General features: G+C 37.9%; 2 protein-coding genes across 2 annotated transcripts in view; both read left to right on the top strand.

The window, feature by feature from the left end:
* SLC46A3 (solute carrier family 46 member 3) overlaps nt 1–15,984 on the top strand; it is a 511,104-nt gene that overhangs the window by 288,718 nt on the left and 206,402 nt on the right. The gene's annotated exons all lie outside the window — the stretch shown is intronic.
* The window catches only part of FLT1 (fms related receptor tyrosine kinase 1), a 56,979-nt gene that overhangs the window by 34,712 nt on the left and 6,283 nt on the right, over nt 1–15,984 (top strand). The window contains exons 8-12 of the mRNA XM_075198943.1: nt 44–161; nt 5,114–5,283; nt 5,402–5,558; nt 12,026–12,143; nt 15,353–15,461. Coding sequence (XP_075055044.1) covers nt 44–161; nt 5,114–5,283; nt 5,402–5,558; nt 12,026–12,143; nt 15,353–15,461 — 672 coding nt within the window. The remainder of the gene's footprint in view (nt 1–43; nt 162–5,113; nt 5,284–5,401; nt 5,559–12,025; nt 12,144–15,352; nt 15,462–15,984) is intronic.

The raw sequence follows: 15,984 nt of genomic DNA, 5'->3' as shown, positions 1-15,984 counted from the left end.
CAAAAATGCCATTTATTCTTTTTCTCTCTCTCTATACATATAGCTGCACCATTCATTAATGTTAAACCGCGAAAGACAGGTGTATTAGAAGCTGTAGTTGGCCAGAAGTCTTATCGTATTGCAGTAAAAGTGAGAGCGTTTCCTTCCCCAGAGATTACATGGTGAGTGTAAAGTGCCATTGTATTTGTGTATTTGTATATTTTGTTGGTTTTTTCCCCCCCAAGATTATTGTTGCCCGTCTCTCACACTTTTATGCCTCCTTCATTATTCCTAAACCTAAAATGATAATTTTGCAGTGGCAACGAGACACTGTGTTACAGATCTTTTAATAAGGCCTCGTGGTGTAAAATATCTTATTTCCTTGCAATTTTAAGCAACAGGGCTTCCCTTCCATTACTTCAATGAGTCATGTCCTTTCACCGGGATCACTAGACTATATTTACACTCCTTCTTATTTTTCTATACAACGTGCTGATTCAACAATTTTTTTTCCCAGAGCTTTGCCAAGCCACACTTGTTCGGTTGAAACGCACAATGAACATTTTTTCCAGCCAGTTTTCGGAATAAGATCTACTTTACTATGTATCGTATTTAAGCAAATCTTGTTTTGTGCCGATTTATAAAGGCATTGAGATTGAGTGCAAGTGAATTGCACACACATGAAATCACATTGTGATCTTGTATATGAGACATTATCTCATACTTGCCAACCTTTGACAAGTGAATTCCTGGAGATCCCGGGCAGGGGGTGTGGTTAGAGGGTGGGAGGGGGTGGGACACGGTCAATCGCATCATTTTGGTCCCACCCCTGCGATGAAAAAGCAATTTTTTTTGCGGGGGGCGGGGCCAAAATGACACGTATCACCACGAATAGCGTCATTTTGGCAGGTAAAGTCCGGTATGCGGGATACTTGCCTGCTCTCCCGGGAGTCCGGGAGACGTACCCGGATTTCAGGAGTCTCCCAGACATTCCGGGAGAATTGGCAAGTATGCATTATCTGACAAACCTAAGGTCTCACCACCCACATTTTTATTACGTTTTAAAATCTTTTTCTAAACATTTCTGGCACGCATTGTTTGTGTGCAGCACTTGATGGGCAACCTGATACACTTCAAGGGTCGCACCTTATTCTTAATCTCAGTAAGAAGTTAAAACACAACATTTAATCATAGAAAAATTCATCTATCTATAATAACAAATCAGCAGGTATTTTAAACAAGTGTTACAAGCTATAACAAACACATCTAACATTAAAGCAGGAAAGAGCTGGGGGCCACAGACTAAGGCTAGGGAATACTTGCCTACTTTTAAATTCTCCCAGAGGAGAAGTCATGTGACCATTGCAGGAGGGGGGCATGGTAATGGTGACGCCGTCGTGTCACCATGACCATGCCTCCTGCTATGAAATGCCAACACTCACGGCATTGCATAGCAGGGCACGGGGCTTAATGGCGCAATCCCTTTTTTCCCTACAATGTACCTTTACTATTAAGTAGTCAATAGTTCATTTTGTTGGTGTTCCATGTAGGTTTTCATAAAGTCCAGAGTGCTTCACAATCCTAGACATTTATGAAACTTTGCTACAGTCAATGATCAGCTACTTGTAAAGTCTGTTGAGAAGACACCTCTCAGGCTCACTCTGGCAATTCTGTGGCACAGGCTTTCTGTATGCCGAACAATGTATGCATATATTGTACCCCACACGGCAGTAATAAGAACTAAATACCAACCAACCAAAGGCACAGGAAATATAACTGCTTAAACCCAGACCTTGAATTTGCCACTTAGCATTATTTAAGGGGTTTCCAACCAATAATTATATGTCATTTCTCTGTATTGTGATCTATGAGTCTCCTTTTGCGCTATTATATGTCATTTCTCTGTATTGTGATCTATGAGTCTCCTTTTGCGCTATTATATGTCATTTCTCTGTATTGTGATCTATGAGTCTCCTTTTGCGCTATTATATGTCATTTCTCTGTATTGTGATCTATGAGTCTCCTTTTGCGCTGAATGTCCTGATTTCTACTGTTATCACAATAATGATGTCCACCAAATACATTGCACATTACAGGGTAGCATGGAGGTAAGAGAACTGCATGCAAATGACGGTCTGCAAACCTGCAAATTTGTTTCCATGCAAGCTGGAAGCAGAGAGCGAAACTGTGATAGTGTTACTTTATAACACATTATGTGACAGTGTACACTGACCTATGAAACCATTCAGGGAACTGAAGGCGGTTTTATCAAATTCCTTGCTGGACCTCAGCAAGCTCTTGTCAAACCCGTGAATAGATTCTAGAGCAATAAAGTTCAGCCAAAAGCACCTGTATATTTTTACCTGCACAATACAAAATTAGGCTGTTGTAAGGTGTTGTGGAAGCACTAAACAATGGCTTCTACAAGCGTTAGCATTGTCATTTTGAATGCACTGCATATATATGTGTGTGTCTATATATATATATATATATATATATATATATATATATATATATATATAATGTAAGGTCACTAAATGACACCATAAAGTCACAGACAGTGCATGCTGTCAATAAGTGCTAATGATATTTTTAAATGGCGCTGCTCTTCGTCATCAGCATTGTGCAGTGATTTTCTTTGTGACTTACCTAAATTAACTATTGTAGTCAGTTCTTGGCAGGGACACAGAATATTCTAAAATTAAAAAGTAATATGCAAAACACCTTTACGGAACAATGCTATCATAAATCTGATCTGAATGTTAGCAGCGCTGCGACTGGCTTCATGTATTAAACCTGAAACAAAGGTTTGCGTGACAGATCTAATTAGGAAAACAAATAAAGTAAAGGGGAATAGCCTCCATACTTTCTGTTCCCGAAATAGTAAGGGAAGGCAATTAATTGTTGATCTGGCTCTAAGGTCATGGACCCTGTTTCCCATAAGGTTCGGCAGCAGTGAAGGTATTTCAGTTCACATGATATTATTTGTTCAAAACAATTAATGGGGTTTTTCTTGTCCTCCGCATAATTGAAATACAAGGGCTGCTGATGGCTTTATATCAAGGTCTCCTTCATGCCCAGCTTAATGTCTATTAAAGGATAGACATTATGTAGATAGTAATCTCTACTTGCTGGACTTCATGCTCTGATCTTATTGGGGAAACATGGTTCACCTTTATTCTGCTGCAGATAAGCTCTCTGTTTAGTTCGGCAGTCAGACCCAGGGCCTGATTATCCATTAGGCTGACTAGGCTGCAGCCTAGGGTGCGAGACTTTATGGAGTCATAGGCAAACCAAGGGGGTGGGGGGTTTCCTTGTTCCTGGGAACCCCCCCTCCCCGCCTGAGGCACTGTATAATTGAGGTGGCTGGACCCTGCCTCCGCTACACATGGCTCTGCTTGAAAAGGGAGAGCTGTGTGCACCTAACAGTATTGCATGCAGCATTGCCCATGTATATTATAGGGATAGGAAGAGTTGGAGAGCAGCCAAGCACTGTCTAATATTATAGACATGCCCCCATGCATGCTGGTCACGGCCACTGGTGGCGTGGTGTCGAAACCCCCCTCTACAAATGCTGTGTTTGCCCATGGGAGGGGGGGTTGGGGGGGGGGGGGAAAGTTTGGGAATGCAGAATTGCGACAGGGGAGGTATTAATTTAAATTAATTTAAAAATATAAGAGAGTAGGGGCTGAAGACGATGAGACATTCTTGGGCGGGCGAGTAGGAGGGGCAAGGATGGCGACAGGTGCAGACATGACAGCCCAATCCCACTTCAATCTCAGTGGGGCTCATTCATTCTGCTATATCATATACTGCTTATGTATCATATTCAGATAATGGTTGGAGGCCTTAGATGGGCCCACCACCAAAGTGGTACCCGGAGCAATGCTTATCAGACAGAAGATAAGACTTAAGATCAACCAATTACACACTATATAAACACTATATAAACACTATATAAACACTATATAAACCATTACACATTTTAAGCAACATGAAGATTTCTCCACAATGTAAGGCTAAATTTAAGCTATGTCACCAAGATTAGTTTTGCCATCTTCTAAATCAACACAGCTAGAATTTAGAAAAGGTTTAAATTGATAGACCGGTGTATTTCTTTCCAAACTCACTGTGTAATACTAGCAAGAACATGTCACATCAACTGTGGTCAACAAACAGCATAATAGGCTGCAAACCTCACTCTTATTTTAAAGTCTTTGGCAATAAAGGATTCAATTAATTACACGGAAAAATCATTTTTGGAGGATAGTTTCTGTTGAAGTCTGTTCATTGCGACTCTCGAGGGATAAAGTGTGTTATATATAGATCTCACAAAAGAAAATAAAACTCCTAAACTTGTATTCCCATATTTATAGCCATGAGTTATTTCCCATGCAATGAATGCAAGGGTCATGTTAATAAGGAAAGGGATTTGTGAAAAAATAAAGAGATTTATTTTCCACAAATGTTCTGAATTCCATGCTCTAAAAATATCCCTAGTTATTTTTATACATTTATATACTAAGAGTGAGTAAGTTCAAAGCGCAGAATGAAAGATGACTTGGCGGTTGACCTCTTTTTATTTTTATAAATTACATATTTTTCTCAATACCGCAGAGAAGCAATAAGCGTTTCCTAAACAACTGGGGTAACTTATGTCATGCACGTATAGCACGCCTCTGCCTATGTGCTTGGTGTCATGTCCCATGAAGAGAGTGTATTTACAAGTGTACTGGAATTTGGCTGGACAAAAATCATGCCCCTGCACTAATTTAATTTTGTAGCCATTGTTCTTCATGTCGGCAGTGTTTACCCCAAACAAAAATGCTGTAGAGTAGATTTATCAAGGAAAAGTGGAGGTGTTGCCCATAGCAACCAATCAGATTCTAGCTATACCTTTCTAGAATGTACTGGATAAATGATAGCTAGAACCTGATTGGTTGTTAGGGGCAACAACTCCATAAATATACCCCTGTTACTCTTCCCATGCACAAACTTTGTTGAAAACATTTGATTTGCACACGATACTGGAGCCTTAGGAAATGCAACACAATGCTAAATATTGTAGCAGTTTATAACATAGTAACAATTGCAAAGCATTATGCATAACTAATGTGCTCACATCTTGTTACAGGTGGAAGAATAACTTATTGGCGGCAGACAAATGTGCACGGTACATAATAAACAATAATATCCTCACTATTAAGAATGTAGCAGAAGAAGACGCAGGGACATACACTGTGGTTCTGCGACTAAAACAGTGGAACATTAAGAAAAACGTGACCATGATCCTGAAAGTTAATGGTATGTTTTATTTTCGTTCCCACTTTTCTATATACTTCCGACTATATTATTGTGCAAAGTGCTCTTGGCCCATCCATGACCTGATCAATGCTGATTTACTGCCACCTCTGTTTTATAGTAAAGCCCAAGATTTATGAGAAATCAATAGCAATCCAGGAACCACAACCACATCCATTGGGCAGCAGGCAAACTCTGACGTGCACAGTATACGGGGTTCCCCCCCCTCGAATCACCTGGACCTGGCATCCATGTATGCACAAAGACTCCAGAGCCAAGTAAGTATATTATGCATGTAATAAATAAATAAATATATATATATATATATATATATATATATATATATATATATACACATACAACTGTCCGCAATAGCATATCGACAGGCGTTTTATAAGCTATAAGAGACAAGTCTGACAAAGCAGGAAGGAACTGGAAGCCACAGGTGAAGGCTATGCCCTAGAGCCGCCTGTTGCCCATCACTGGCCTAAATACAACAGGACATCCTTAGAAGTATGATTTTTTTGCATATGGACATGTGTCATTCTGTACAATGAGCTTTACTTCACTGCTATCCGCATAGTATATTATTAGTATATTATTACCCTTTTTTAAAAAAAGTATCAGTATTTTATTTCACACTGTACCGTAACTTGAGTTCAATCATTTAATTTTCCATGCCCCACAAAAAAATTAATCTCAGCCATAAATAGTTTGTTAATGTCAAGTTAACTGCATTTAGAGCAGGAGAGTTGCGTCTGGGCTGTCTTCCTCCTCCTGTACTCCAGAGCTCATGGGGCTCGGAGCAGAATGGGATTTGCGCTCGCTAACTGTTAATGTGATGATAGCGAACATGGGGGAAGACTATGATGATGTGAGCACTGGGCGGGTTCATGATGGAGAGCCTAGGCACTCTTACTCTACAGAACACTAGTGTAGTGTACATTAGAGTAGAAAGATAGGGTAGTCATGAAGTGAGTGTTTTTATGAAATAACAGGTTTATCTTCCGTATTGAATAAATATTTCCCATGCTACAAACAATTGTCATCAAAATTTGCTTATTTTACTCTTACAAAGTCCTATAATGGAATACTAGGCCCTGAAGCCAGTCAGTCACAGGACTCATTCTGGCATCCTTCATAATCTTGATAAATATGTTATGTCCTGCTGAGGAAATAAATGTCTTATTAAAACACTGGTTACTTTTCTAACTTTTTAAGATATTTCATGGACATAAATGAAATCACCAGGAAACTGAGTGTAAATGATAAATTTACTTTTATAGTTTTCTTAGCATACTCCGAACTATTGGGCCAATGTAATAATTATAATAGCTTGCATAAATAATCAATGAGCAATAAGTCAGTATGTCCGTTAAAGCGGGCATTCATTTTACATAGGTTATATTAATAACAGGTCAACAAGCTTTTGAGCAAGACGGTGGAACCAGGCTGCAATGTAGTTTTGCCATTCATTCTGTAAGGATAGGAGTTATTACAAGGCAGTGAAGGCAGGTGGCTGTCTAAGGTGCTGAAATAGAGAAGCTGGACTTCTCTATTACACATCTTTGCTGAAAAGTAAAATAGGAAAAAATGTGTAACCATTAACGGTCATCATCAGGCATCATCTCACTATTAATTAATAAAATCTAATCATGTGCAGTCTGAAAGACATTGTTTGCTAAATATATAAATATAATATCTAATTCAATCGCACTAGTCTCTCTCTTCCATTAAAATTAAAAATACTTTTTCAAGCACCTAAATAGTTGACTGAATGCACAATTTAAGTGTGCACTCAATTCTTTATTATAGTCTTTTAGCTACCCAACCATTTTCTATAAATGACGTGGTCACACAAAGGATTTTTGTATTGGTTAAATTCAGGTGGAAAATATCAACTTTTTAAAAGCTACAAAGGAAATCTTTTATATAGATTTGTCAATATTATTATTAGCTATTTATATAAGGCATATAATGTATTAACATTTCATGATATAGTAGTAAGGGGCACATTCAAGATCTTCCAATATTTTATAATTTTTACTTTTTCACTTTTTAGTGTAAGCACTGTTTTGAGACCCAGTACAAATATTTTTTTTTAATTTTTTTTTTTTTTAAAATCTTACAGGGTATAACTTTTTTTTTTAACTTCAATAGTATTTTTATTAATTTTTCAGAAATTATGGGGTACAGAAAGTAGAAAGGGATGGGGGGGGTAAGGAAAGGACACAAAAATAAAAATGGGAAGGATTGAAGGGGTACATAGTGGGGAGGAACACCTTAAACAATTCTGCTGTTAAACCACATTGAACACATGAGGGGGGGAACCCAATAGGTTCCCTTCCAATTCGTGAAAGTTACACTAGTCGAATGGTCACCAGGGGACTACTAATAGGAAACAAATATATATTTTAATGTATGCTTTATGTGTCCACCAAAACCTTCTGGTTGAGACAGTTGCCTTAATCTAACCTCTTTAAAGACACATCTACGACCGCAGGTTTATTTTAAATGACATATTTGTCACTTTTTTTAATACAACATATTATTATTATTCACCGAGTGTATATAAATAGGATGTATCTTTGTCTAGTAACCTCAGTACAACCGTGGAACGAAACGCGTTGAGAGTGTTCATTGCTGTGCGACTGTTTATCATTCAGGCGGCTCATTTATAATGCTGCACGAGCACTGTATACAGATGTCATGTAGTACACGCTTGCCCCGGAAAGGTTTTTCATTCAGCAGTTATAATTATACCCTTCTATTGTGTTTGGTCTGCTGTCTAGCAATGGCAGCTGAGGCTTTTAAAAATGGCTTAAGAACACAGGGAGCGATCGGAGTGAAGTAGCTGGAAGACAGTGTTACGGCCAGAGGTTGATAACAGTGGCCCAGTCCAGAATAGGCCATGGGAGCCTTCTTATCTCCCTTTGGCAGGAGGTGTTCTAGGCTTCCTGTGCGAAATCAGGAGCGTATGCTGCTTTCCTCTTCTTGTTTGGCTTCCTCCCCTATACAAGACCGTTCCCAGCACTGCTGTTATCTTTACATCTTCAAACATGGCACAATTTACTTCCTTAAAAGCTTGATGTATTCTTAAGGGTCGAGCTATAGCCCCCATCTCCGGCAATCTCGACATTAACCCCTGCGGGGAGGAAGAGATCCTCTAGGAAGTACACTTCCTCGGCCAGGTGAATCAGCTTTGTGCTCGTTAAGCACAGTCTAGTAGCACAAGCCGCTGACATGGAATAAGCCTTTTGGAATGTTGTGGGTCAAACACTTACAATGTCGCAGATTCACTACGTTCCTGGCACCAAAGAGTTAACGTGTGAATTCCTGGTGGAAGTGTGGAATTGCTCTAAGAACTTTGAAAAAATAATTGCAGGGGTTTCTGGCTTCCTGCTACTGTGCGCGGCCAGATTTATGTTCGTCTTCCTCCTCACCTCCTTTTTGGTTTATGATATTAAAATAGAAATGATGACTTGTGTCTATAACTCCTCATTCATAGCAAACAGAAAGAAAAACACAAGAGTATGGTCAAGGACAGGCTGTCATAAAGTCAAGGATAAATAATATTGAGCCAGATTCCCCCCATTCCCCCCTCCCCCTACAGTACTATTCACTAAAAAATAGAGTTTGCAGCAAGGAAGGAATTGCATTGGTTATCCCTATAATTATAATGAAGTGTGTAACAGTCCTGACTATCCCGGGCACTTGTGGATATAAAGCAATGATAACTATGATCTTAAAACTCTCATTGAAGTATTACTATTTTTCACTAGACTAAAACATGAGGCAAAAAAAGAGGAAGCCCTCAAATTAGGTGGTAGAAAGGTCCATCTATACACTTTACCACTGTTACTTCTATACTGCACTAATAGTACCCCTATATTTCACCTACCTTACTACGAAGAATTGGTAGAGTCATGTATAGCATATAGTACTTATCAGAAGTTGTCAGCTAAATATTTAAGTGGCACTTTATTGGATGTTTGCTGCACCTGACCAATCAGAAGCTACCTAAACTTCATTATTCAACAGACATTTGCATATTGGTATGCACTATCTGTAGACGGTGGAAATGATTAAAGCTATGAAGTTACAGTATAGAAGTACCTGTAGTATTTCCAGAGCACAGACCTCCAACTTTCTACTATTTTGTCCAGGTGTAATTTTGTACCCGTTAGCTAGATTTGCAACCAGTTAGCTAGATTTGCTGCTAACTCTGGGTCTGATGCTGAGTTAGTTGCAAAGCAAAAAAGGGAGTAAATTTGCTCCTGGACAAACCTTGTTACAATGCAAGGGGTGCAAATTAATTTATTTGTTTGCATGTATGAAAAATACTGGCTGTTTTTTCGTGCAGCACACAGATAAATGATAGCTTTATTTTTACACTGAAATGTAAAGTTGATCTAGGGCATGCCCTACATTTTAAATTAACCTCCCCCTCCAATGCAACATGGTTTTGTTTCTCTATGTGCTTGCTGCTAATTCAGCATCAGGGGCGTGATTCATTAAGGATCTTAGCTTAAGAATCTTCTTATTTAAGTCTCCTGGGCAAAACCATGTTATAATGCAAGGGGTGCAAATTAGTATTCTGTTTTGCACATAAGTTAAATACTGACTGTTTTTTCATGTAGCACACAAATATCAACTTTAAATTTCAGTGTACAAATAAGCTATCAAGTATTTGTGTGCTACATGAAAAAACAGTCAGTATTTAACTTATGTGCAAAACAGAATATTAATTTGCACCCCTTGCATTGTAACATGGTTTTGTCCAGGAGACTTAAATAAGAAGTTCTTAAGTTAAGATCCTTAATGAATCAGGCCCCAGGACCTCTGTCTTGATCCAGAGGTCCTACATTTGTAGGACCTCTGTCCTACAAATCTCTTAATATGTTAGCTTTTAATCCGATATATGATGATGAAGTAAATTGTCTAAATATAGCTGGGTGTTAAATGTACTTACTTATTTATTAATTTCAAACTATATTGTACTATAAGTTTATAGTCCTCTAGTCATACATTCTATTGACTTCATCTACTCAATAAGACATCCAGCAGCTCACCAATTGTTGTGGTACTGCAAATCCCAGCATGCCCTGCTATCTGGAGAACCAAAAGTTTCCTATCACTGCTGTAAGAACTAGTGTGGGACCTGGATGTGAAAGTAGTGCTTCTTGCTGGTACTCTTGGGACCTAAAATAGACTGTATGTGGTTGCTGCTGACTAATGAGTTGATGTGGCAGTGTTGGAAAGGACACTTCATTCCATTCATATGTGAAACCCAGACTCAGACCAGCCCTTCCTGGTAACTTCATTGTCTTTCCACCTGACTCCCAATGGAATCATTGGTGGAATTTCCATATAGCTTCCACTTCCACTAATTCCATTGCTTCCTACTGCTGACTTGTGCATTTAGCAACCAAGGGGCCACTGAGTCCAGTTCTTTTAACAGCTCGGTATTTGGACATGGGTTGTATTTAATACTTTATATAACTAAATGATCCCTTTGTTAAGACATTTATTAAGTGTTATAAAGTCAAAAATGTGTTTGAATCAGAATAAAATGATAATGGACCTGATTCATTAAGGAAAGTTCAGCGGAACATTGAGTACGTTTTCATACAAAAGTTTTCTGGACAAAACCATGTTACAATGCAAGGGGTGCAAATTAGTTTTTTATTTTGCACATAAGGAAAATACCGTCTGTTTTTTCATGTAGCGCACAAATACTTGATAGCTTATTTGTACATTGAAATTAAAAGTTGATCTAGGACATGCCCTACTGCAAATATAAATCTGCCATCACATTTTAAATTTACCTCCCCATCCAATGTAATATGGTTTTGCCTTACTTACTAACTTTTGCTTAACTTTCCTTAATGAATCAGGCCCAATAACACCAAAATATGCATAATATGATGAAACATTTAGAAATACCTAATTATATTAAACTTATTAATAGCACGTGGAAACCGTACCTGAAACGCGATGTGCCATGCTTTGTAAAATTGTAAATACTACTAATGATAAGACATAGTAATACATATACAGGTAGGATCTACAGGATCCATTATCCGGAATACTTGGGACATAGGTATTTCAGATAAGGGGCTGTTCTGTACTCTTTTACAGCATGCCTAAATTATATTGAATTACAGTTAATAATTGCACCTTTCATTTCTACCCTGGCCCTGAATTTGTTCATTAAATTGTTTAGCAGTGATAAAGTCACCAGTCACCAGTACGTGATGTGTCTAATTAGGAAACTCATCTAAATGGAGTTAGAATATTACCTTTCTGAACACAAGGGGTTAAATGTATTAACTAGTGATTCTAGTAAACTGCCAATATTCAGTAACTTTTCCGGCATAATGTTAGATAGCAATGGGTTTAAAGGGAAGTTTTGCCTTTAAACCCATTGCCGTTTTGTTTTATGCCGACAAAGTCGCAGAATATCGGCAATTTGCTAGAATCGCTAGCTAAAATTTTTATATTAACAAATCACCATAGAACTGGTTTGGATTACATGAATATAAAGAAAGACCCCGTAACAAGGGCAGGTAGAGGGTCTAAAAATACTCCGGGCACAGTGATGGGAACACCGACCTGCCAAAGTGCACCCAGATCTTACTGCTGTGCTACCCTCATGCATTGATGCGATACTAATTAATTCACGTGCAGTGTTGATATAATGTTGTTCATGTGTAATATATTGCTTTTTTTCTGTTTTGCACAGATGTAATTTCCACCCTGACAGCTCAGTTCCTGTAACCATGGGGAAAAACAGTAGCAGCCTTGGCAACAAGATTCACAGTATCATAGAACGCACACGTATGATCGAGGGAAGGAACAAGGTAACAAACATAAATATCATATAAACAATAAACAAAATAAATAGTTTACTGATGTTTCATACAGGGCCATCTTTTCTATTGGGCACGATGGGCAGCTGCCCGGGGGCCCCACGGGCAAGGGGACCCCATAGGCACGGCTCTAAATGAGAATAAATAATCCTGCAAAAGAAAAAACCTGCAAAAAAAACCTACAAGGGTCACTGAGCAAGTACATCTATCTATCTCTATCTCTATATATCTATATCTATATCTGTATCTGTATACATCTTTAATATCTATATCTATATCTATATCTAGGGGCCCCGGTGGACTGCTTTGCCCGGGGGCCCATAATGTTGTTAAGATGGCCCTGGTTTCATATATTGAACCGACCAACAATATGTATGAGACAGTTGTTATTGACATGATGAGGGCTGTATTTATGGAATCACTGCCTATTGATCTTTGAATATTGCAACAAATGTACATCAGTAATTGTGGAACAGTAAATATAGCTAGTTCCAATCAGAGACAGGAAAAACAAATGATGTTTTATTTATACATTTTAAGTAAAACTATGGTGTATTATGCATATATTTCTTTTCTGTCGGGGATATCAGGGTGGGTGAGGGGGAAATTTACCATAGGACAGCACACCGCAAATTAACGCACCTCTTGTTGTGCTGTTGTGTCACCTTTTCTCCTATGTCAATATTTATGTTCATACCCAAATTCTGACTTCAGTTTTCACTTGCCCAAATGGTTGTGCCTTTGGTTTGCACCGCAGACCTGTGAACAAGGGGCAAGAATTCAGTCAGCTGAAAACTCTGCCTTATTTTCATTTGCCCTTAGTAGAAATGAATTTACGCTCTGCTGTTTCCGTATGTTTTAACTTGTCTGTATTGTTTCAACCAACTGACCATCTTCAAATAGTGTCAACTAGTCTTCAAAATTAGAAAAAGACATATTGTCAAAGGGGTAATTGATGACTGTGTGTCCAGTCACACTATATTTGGCAACATGGGGTGGCTAAGCTTGCTTCCTATTCTCATATGGACCTTCAAAGCCTAAAAAAAATGAAATAAATCAATCAATGTAGAGTTACAGATACACTGTAATGCAGTAATTTTTTTTTTTATTATTTCTGCATCATATTGTTAATGTTAATTCTACTGTTGGGTCTTAAACCCTTCACATGTGCACAAAAAAGGTATATTTTGTAAAACTTTTGCATATATTATGGGGGGGGGAATACACTCATGCTAGGTTATACTCATCTGTAAATGCATTCTAATGTAAAATGGGGATTTTTACAAGGTACAAATTTGAATAAAGGTGTGCTTGTAAAGGTATGATTCAAGCACTTATCAGTTACGAATTTGTGCAAATAGCTTTGAATATTCAGGCCAACACTTTCACACACCTGAACGTAGTCAATGCATTTTTTTTTTCCATTTTTTTTCCACTTGGGTGTCCCACTAGCACTGAGCACTAGACCCATGCAGATCTTGTCAATGTGTCATTTTATAATAAAGTTGTCAGATCTTGAACATGTGTTGCCCAAATGATGGTTCCAAGCTCAAAATCCAATGGACCTGGATCTGATTAAAATGTTCTTACTGAATATCCAGTTCATGTGTATGGTCATCAGCTGGCCTCAAAATAATAGGTTCCTTTCTTTACTGTGCCATATGTCTGTCTGACCCTTTCTGGAACAGCTGAATCTGCACATGTGTGGCCAAATTGTCCACAGATTTGGTTGTTAGGCAATCATTCTGGTAGACTGATTTTCATTTGTTTTAAAATATCAAATGCTGCGGTTTCACCTAATATTACATAGTGCGCTAAATCAGCCTTAAGTTTAACCTGCAGTAGATGCTTGTGATGAGGACACTTCAAACATTCACATAAATTATCAGTGTGACATCCTCTATTTTGAAGTGTTTTCCTTGTGGATGTTGAATTTATGACCTTTTCGCTGTTTACTGTGCAGCCATGAAAAACAACTTTGCACTGGTGCAGGCTGAAGTACGGGAAGTGTGTCCTATTATAACGAGCTAATTGAGCCCACACAGGATCGAGAACTATAGTGTTATAGTGAGATTTCCGTTGCGCACTTTCTTGGGGCGCATTGATGTATAAAGTGGTATTATTGAAATAGTCAACGACACAAGTGTTAATACTTACTCATAAAAGATCCACTTCCACTTTTCTTCACTGACTCACTTCCCACACCCAAAACATTTTTATTCTCACGTCTCAATTCTGTTAATCTTTTCACTTTTAATGGAAGCTATTTTTGTGTCCAGTGAATACGTGACGAGAAGTGTATTGTCTGTAAATCATAGAATGAACATATGTGTTTCCCTTCTTCTGTTCCACATCTGCCGAGACTAGGGGTCTTAAGGGTCAAAATGTGAATCCAACCTATCGAACGTTATTCATGTTAACATGTTCTTTAATCTGAACATATACATATAAATGCCACATAGTATTAACCTATTTAAAGAAATAAACATAGTCAGCCTTCTGTCTAAATAACTAATCTGTCAGATTTGAATTATTAATTATGGGATAGCTTTAAATGTCTTGCTTACCAGTTCTAATGTAGCGACTATGTCCAGGGCTCCTAAACTGAGATTAGTTATGCCACTTAGTGTGGCTCCTGTTGACCCTGTTTTTCCAAATCTATTGTGTACTATTAGCTAATGCACTAATTACTACATATTTATAGATTTTATTTGCATATTTATGTATTTATTATGATTTATTTGCATAGTGACACCATGCTAAATTGTTCTACTAGACAAACACACGCACACGGCTCAAAAGCCAAATAATCTGCCACACAGATTTCGATCAATTCCATCCAAAGTCAGTTAATTGATTTATGGTATAATATTATTATGTTGTCTAAATACTAATCATATATTTTAATTATTATGATTATTATTGTTCCTAATTTCTTGTGCATTATATTTAAAAAATAAATATGTGCTTAAACATGGCAATTATTTGGAAGTTCATTATCAAAGAAAAACCGAACTATGGGTCAACGCACCCATCTCATGAAATACTCTTGACTACAAAATTTTTCAATCCCCACTCACTTTAAAACTTGGAGTACAACAAGGTGCTTTAACCCCAAACACATCCTAAAAATGTTAGACTGTAGTGTTTAATTCTGGATGGGGAACAATTTGTGGACTAATATACTTTTTCTGTTTCAGACTGCGGGGATACTTGTTATAGATGATTCCTCAACATCTGGCGTTTACACTTGCACTGCCTCCAATATAATAGGAAAAGAGAGAAGGGATATACACTTTTATGTCACTGGTAAGATCGCCTTTGCACTTTTTTCTTTTATAATAATAACAAATTGCAAGCAGCAAAATGCTCCGGGTGTAACAGTTGTTTATAATATACATTTGTTAAATCTACTGGTATTTAACAAATGATTTTTATCTTATAGAATTTGTTTTGCGAGAAAACATTTTAAAAGGCAGTTGTTTTTTTTTTAATTCTGAATCTTTTTCTTGCCCCCTATTCACACAATACTAATACCATCCATGATATTAATATTTATAGACTTGACATTTTCCAAATTGTCCCACTTATCACTAATCACATGTCCAGTATGCAGCAATGCACTTTGATACTGTAGATGTTACTCCTGCACCTCTTAGAGGCATAGAGAAAAACAAGTCTCACATCTCACGTTGCTGTGAGAGTGGAAGGTTTTTCTTTTGACTGAAAATTGCTCCTTTCCGCTGGATATTGATGTTTTGACTGCCTTACCCTACCCCAGCGTGTGCTCCGGGACGTGCCTTTGTAGGTGGCCATACAGCAATCTATTTCG

This window comes from Mixophyes fleayi, chromosome 2, assembly GCF_038048845.1.
Source record: "Mixophyes fleayi isolate aMixFle1 chromosome 2, aMixFle1.hap1, whole genome shotgun sequence".
Classification (NCBI taxonomy): Eukaryota; Metazoa; Chordata; class Amphibia; order Anura; family Limnodynastidae; genus Mixophyes; species Mixophyes fleayi.
This window is presented reverse-complemented; position numbering and strand designations above follow the sequence as displayed.